Genomic DNA, 6,000 nt, shown 5'->3' on the forward strand with positions numbered 1-6,000 from the left:
GAGCACAGCTCCCAGAAGGATTTCTGAGGTACAGGATGAATATGTACTACATGCCCAGGTAGGTAGAAGACATCCACAAAACATCAGATCATATCTAACAATAACCAAACGAACCAAAAAGATATTCTGAGGGCATAGCAATAAAACTGCCTGACGTCCAGACCAACCTCCATAGGCTGAGGCTGGTTTTTATGCACCTAAATATGTAAATCTTGGTTTACTGAGATTTTGAAATCATCTAAGCAGGTCAGGCAAGAGCTCCAGCTGGCTCAAGGCAGATGATCTCAAAGATGATAGCGCCCATGGTAACAAGCACTTGACTGCAGAACTTTCTACAGAAGCTTCTGGATGCTGAAGACAGGAAGAGCTGACACGTCCAGCCTGCCACCACCTCGGGGAGGGAGTACCAAAGCAGCAGAAGGCAGATTTCACTTCTGCAGTCTTTTCTCTGCCTGTCCTCCCCCATTTTTGTGAAGTAGTAGGACTAGGCTGTTATGTCCTATCGACAGCAGAGCAGCTGAACTGACATTGACATTGAAACTTATTTTGCTTGTCAAAGATGTCAAACCAGGGAATTTTGGAAGTGATGAACAGTGGAGTGCTTAAATATTTTCAATACCTTGTTATACTAGTTTATACTAGTATTATACTCAATTACTAGTTTCACCAGTAAATGGCATTTTGTAAATGCAGGCAAAAAAATAGTTGCAACATCATCTACAAGAAATTTCCCTTTCCAGGTGAAGAACATTTGGCATCTCCTAGTGAATATCTCTGAGAAAATCTGTGACAGAGATGGAACAGGAACACATAGCTCCTTCCTGGAAATCATGTGCTTGGTCACATTTCCCTTGGTTCTTTGCATACTTGTAACCTTCCCCTCTTACCTGTCTGGAGATATAGTTCAGCTGCAGTAGGAAGGTGGTTTGATGAGGTTTTTGGCTTGATGAGGTTTTTGGCTTTGGCAGTTCCTTGCCAAAAGAGCAGCTTGCTCAAATCTCTAAGAGCTGAACCTATACCCTCATCTGTCAAAATATTTCAATTTATAGTATGTTTAACCAAGCAACTGGGCATGTTAAAACTGTACCTAAATTAGTACCAGAACATGAGGTTAGCATGGCCCTTTGGCTTTATGCTGTCCCCAGAGTAATTAGCCCTGGTGAGAGGCTCATTAGCTACAGCACACAGCCACACTAAGGCAGCTGCACAGTTTTGAGGATCCTAGCTAAATACTAAACACTTCAGACAGTACTGTGCCTGCTATGTGGTACAGTTTAGGATTCCTGAGCATGGCAGTGTCTCCCTTACTTTCCTCATACAGTGTTCTACTCTGATTCCATTCCACGACACATTATTATATATTTTCTGATCCCTGGGTCGTCCCTGCCCCTAATTCATCATCCCTTGCCAGTGTTAACTACAAACCTTTCACATTTAGTGGACTCTTGTAAATAGTTTCATACATACTCATGCCAATCAAAAGTGCACAGGGCACATCTGATGGCTGAACTCAATCAAAAAGCAGATATATCTTGGGAGATAATTCTGATATACAGATCAAACCCTTTGGATTTCAAGTAAATTCATCCCATTCTCTGCATTTCTGTCCTGCACTTGTTGCAGAATTGCACTTTCTCTCCCTAATTTTTGGTTGTGATTTTTTAAAAGTAAGTTAACAGTCTCCTCATTGCCAAACCAGTCTAGACAATGCCTTGCCTATACTTTTGTCCCTTCATATAATTCCATTTACATTGGATGGGAAAGAACCAAAGAGGAATACCTGTCTATATCTTACACCAGTTTCTGCTTTTCTCTCTTCTTGCATCCATCTTTTATTCTGATATTCCCCAAGCATGAACGCCTCACAAACAAACGCCTCACATTCCTTCAGTAAAACCACCTGAAGCATCCAAGCTACAAAGAGGGACTCCTCTCCCCAGCTCTGAATGTGTTTTTAGATTTATCTAATGCTTTTTCTTTCAGTCTGGTGCCATAATGAGCACTCATGATGTAACCCACATCTTTACAACACAAAAATTGACAGAGAGGGGGGAACATAGATCATTGCTGTGCAGCTGAACCTTAGACCTCTTTGTCACTAATTCTGCAGGAGCTTGAATTTGTTTCTGAGTTTCATGCTTATGAACACTGTCCTAAATGCAGTCATATAATCAGAGAATCCTAGAATGGTTTGGATTGGAAGGAACCTTTAAAGGGAACCTTCCACTAAACCATTTTGCTCAGAGCTCCATCCAGCCTGACCTTGAACATTTCCAGGAATGGGAAGTCCACAACCTCTCAGGGTATCCTATCCAGTGTCTCACCACCCTCGTCATAAAAAAATTCCTTCCTCATATTTTATCTAAATGTAATCTCTTTCAATTTAAAGCTATCACCCCCTTACTACATGCTTTGTACAAAGTCCCTCTCTGGCTCTCTTGTAGACCCCCTCTAGGTACTGAAAGGCTGCTGGAAATTCTCACTGGAGCCTTCTCTTCTCCAGGCTGACTCACCTGCCTCAGCCTGTATTCACAGGAGAGGTGCCCTCTGATAAACCTAGTGGCCCTCCTCAGGACTGGTATTCCTTTCTACTCAAATAGTTACTTATTTTGGATGTTTGAAAGTTCTTCAATATAGTTTTTTGTGACACAGGGTAACAAAAAGTTCAAAGGGTAACTTTGAAATGCTTTGTGGAATTATTTTCATTATCATTACCAAATTCTGCTAAGAACAATGGTAGTGCAACACGCTGAGGGCATTGCAGGACGCATTCCTCAATAGCTGGTAAAAGACATTTTAGAGAAGCTCATGATCTGATAAAGTCCTTATCATTGTTCCAGAGGAGGGAAGGACTGGCTACAGGAACACCTAAATTACGCAAGCTCACCTTGCCACCCCCTTAGCCAGGAGCCTTTTTTTGTACTAGGAATGAGCACTGGCACTTTTCCAAGGAGGTGTGTCAGAGGTGAGTGAACCTGGCCCTGAAGTATCCCATTGTGTTGTAACAGTCTTTGTGGAGAGCCGAAGGCGTGTCCCAGCCTTTATAAACGCGGTGCTGCTCTCCCAAGGAGCTCCGGCTCTTCTGAGAGAGGGGAATTGCATCAGGAGCTGTGTTTGGGTGTCTCCGAGCCCTCTGCAAGGTATGCATTTGTTATCTTCCTTTTGTGCTGTCCCACCTGCAGCAGGAGGCTCCTGAGAAATCGCTATTTTAATGTTATTGTTTGCTGTGTGTGCAGCAGAGCTGTGAACGCCATGTGAGGTTCCCTAAAGAGGGGTTCATGGAATGAAAATTTGTGTATAGTACAAGGCATGAAGCAAGCTGAGTAAGAACTAAGTAGAGCCTGCTTGTATAAGCTGCTACCTGTGTATTCTACTTTCAAAATTCATGTAACTAAAGATATTTGCAGAATGTTGAAATAGAATCTTTATTAGCCTGGCTGCACATTGATTTCTGCTTTCTAACACAAAAACTTGGCTACAGAGGAAACATGATGGTAACATCCAAAAAATGATGGAAAGATCTATGATGGAAATATCTAAAAAATACATTTAGGGTTTTAATCATCAAAATTCCAGGTTTAAACCCCTCTTCGACCCTGAAAGCTGCTTTATAAAGGCAAGCACCTGCAGAAACAAGCATGCTCTGTGCAGATGCAGGGATCGCCTTGGTAATAATTTGCTAACTAGCTACATTTCTAAACTGAAGTTGCACATTTATCCCTGGAATTTGGTGGCTTTAAGCAGAGCCCAGTACACTGCAGGCTATCTTCAACAGCAAAAAGATAGCTCTGTTTGTTTAGCAGTCAAGGTGCAAAATAATGCACCAATAGTACTTTTTGCTGTCTGGAAAGACAACCAAAACCAACAAAGACAACCATTTTTTTCAGAGCAAATTTGAACTACTGGCATGACCAGTGAATTACAAGGATTTTCAGGATGCCTACAAAATAGTTTTTCTCAACTTGAACCAAACAGTTTCCTTTCTGTCTGGCATATTCTTGAAGAATAGCCAGAGACTGGAGTTAAAAATGCTTATGAGTCATTTTACAAAATGGGAGATTGTGGGAACAACTGCTTTATTGTTATAATTTAAGATATCCATCTGAGATTGACAAATCTAAGGTCCAAATTTCTTCTCTGACTGCAGAAAAGATTTTAATTAAGTTACCTCAGTCACTGGGCAGTAGCATGTCCTGGCAGTGATTCTTCTGCTCCCCATTGCATAGATAACAAAGCAACTGAAAGTTACTCCACAACCTCTTACAAGGATAATTCATAATGGTATTTAAACCAGGTATTATTTACACAAAGATAATTTTGCTGATAACATCACTTTAATAGGTACCAAAGTGCAGCAAGATGCCATGTCTGAAAAACTTCAACTGTCAAATGTAATACAGCATTAAGTGAAAAGGTTTTTTATCGTTTTGTTTGTTTGTTTGCTTTGAATGCAGATAACAAGCAGGACAGAGACCATGAGGATCAAAAGCTTTGGACTCCTTTGTGTGTTGATGCTGGTCTCCCAGATGCTACTGGCCAACTGTGAAAGACAGAAGGAAAGGAAAAAGGGAAGACAAGGCATAGAACATGGTGGGAAAAAACCAAAGGAATCTAACCAAGGAAATGAAAAGGAGCAGAAGTCAAAAGGAAGAAAATCTCCTAAAGGCAAGTTTGAAACCAAAGAAAATGCTGAGTGCACCTGGTCAGTGATGGACACGAGTGCTGTCACTGTGCACGTGCAGTGCAAGCACGGCGACAGGGAGTTCTGGTGTGAATTCTCTGGAGACCCTTCTAGCTGTGCACAGTATGCAGCAAACCAGAAATCCTACTGGAAACAAGTCTCCCGATCTCTAAAGAAGCAGAAGCAGATTTGTCAAGACCCCAAAAGTGTACTAAAATCTAAATTGTGTAGGAAAGGTCCACAAAGTGCTCACCTCAGGTTGACTCACTCAAGCCTACTAACAGCAGTGGGTCTTGCCAAAGAGAACACAGTGCATCACACACAAGAAGTTGTTCAGACTCCAGCAGATGCCTCTGTGACTGAAAAAAGGCCAGAACACAGTCCTCAAGACTGTGTTGAAGATGTAGATTACATTGACCAGAAAAAGGTGGCTGAGGAATACTGTCCAGAAAGCTTGCTTTCCTTCTGCAACTTTTTTATCACAATGGTCCAAGACAAACGGTGCTGAGGAGGTGTTTCTAAAGCTCTGAATCATGAAAGTCTGGTCTTTTTTAAGTTACTGCACACCATTCCAGATTTTATTCTCATGTTTTATAGTGTATATAAGCAAGAAGGAATATATTTTTCTGATTTTGTATAGACACAACAGACGAACACATTTGAAGATGTTAGAGATGCTATGTGCCTACAGATTGCTACCAATGGATGTGTTACCAGTGGATGTTACATACTCTGTGCAGAAGTGTATCAGTAATCTCCTTGGCCCTCTTTCAGCTGTGCTAGCCAGTGATTAATTCGGTGCCATGCACTTCTTGGTTATGTACAATGCTTTTGATCTAAAAGTTATTAAGAAAAATAAACTTCCAAATACATTAAAAGTATTTTCTCTCTGTGTTTTGCTAGATTTGTCAATAAGTGCTAAATCTTAGTCAAAGAATGATCTTCCACAATATCTAGGTGAAGTGTTGTTTATAAAGTAGTTTTAAAAATACTTCTGCAGCTTTTTCAGACTTCAGCTTTTGAAAGTGAGCTACATTATTGTTAGGTTTTCATCATTGTAGTAATGAAGGGCAACAAGATTTTCTGATTTGTCAATAAGCGTGCAAATCTTCAGTTTTTAATCTCACCAAAGGATGTCAAAACACTTTGAAAACACCAATTCCCTCTTTTCTTCTACAGTCTGAAGAACATTGTACAAACTTTCTGGTAGGTAAACAGAGACACGGGGATAGAATGAGTTATACAAGCTGTACATAGGCCCAGGACTGGATTGCTTACTCAACAAATAAAGAGCTCATATTCAACACTGCCTGCAGGGT

General features: G+C 40.8%; 1 protein-coding gene across 1 annotated transcript; it reads left to right on the forward strand.

Annotated features, from left to right (window-relative positions):
• The first annotated feature begins 3,020 nt into the window (after positions 1–3,020).
• On the forward strand, positions 3,021–5,532 carry FGFBP1 (fibroblast growth factor binding protein 1). The gene is made up of 2 exons (XM_039698970.1): positions 3,021–3,140; positions 4,455–5,532. Exon 2 carries the CDS (start codon positions 4,476–4,478, stop codon positions 5,187–5,189), a length of 714 nt encoding a protein of 237 aa, XP_039554904.1. The 5' UTR covers positions 3,021–3,140; positions 4,455–4,475; the 3' UTR covers positions 5,190–5,532.
• The last annotated feature ends 468 nt before the right edge of the window (positions 5,533–6,000 follow it).

This window comes from Passer montanus, unplaced genomic scaffold (assembly GCF_014805655.1).
Source record: "Passer montanus isolate IOZ18808 unplaced genomic scaffold, ASM1480565v1 scaffold13, whole genome shotgun sequence".
Taxonomy (NCBI): Eukaryota; Metazoa; Chordata; class Aves; order Passeriformes; family Passeridae; genus Passer; species Passer montanus.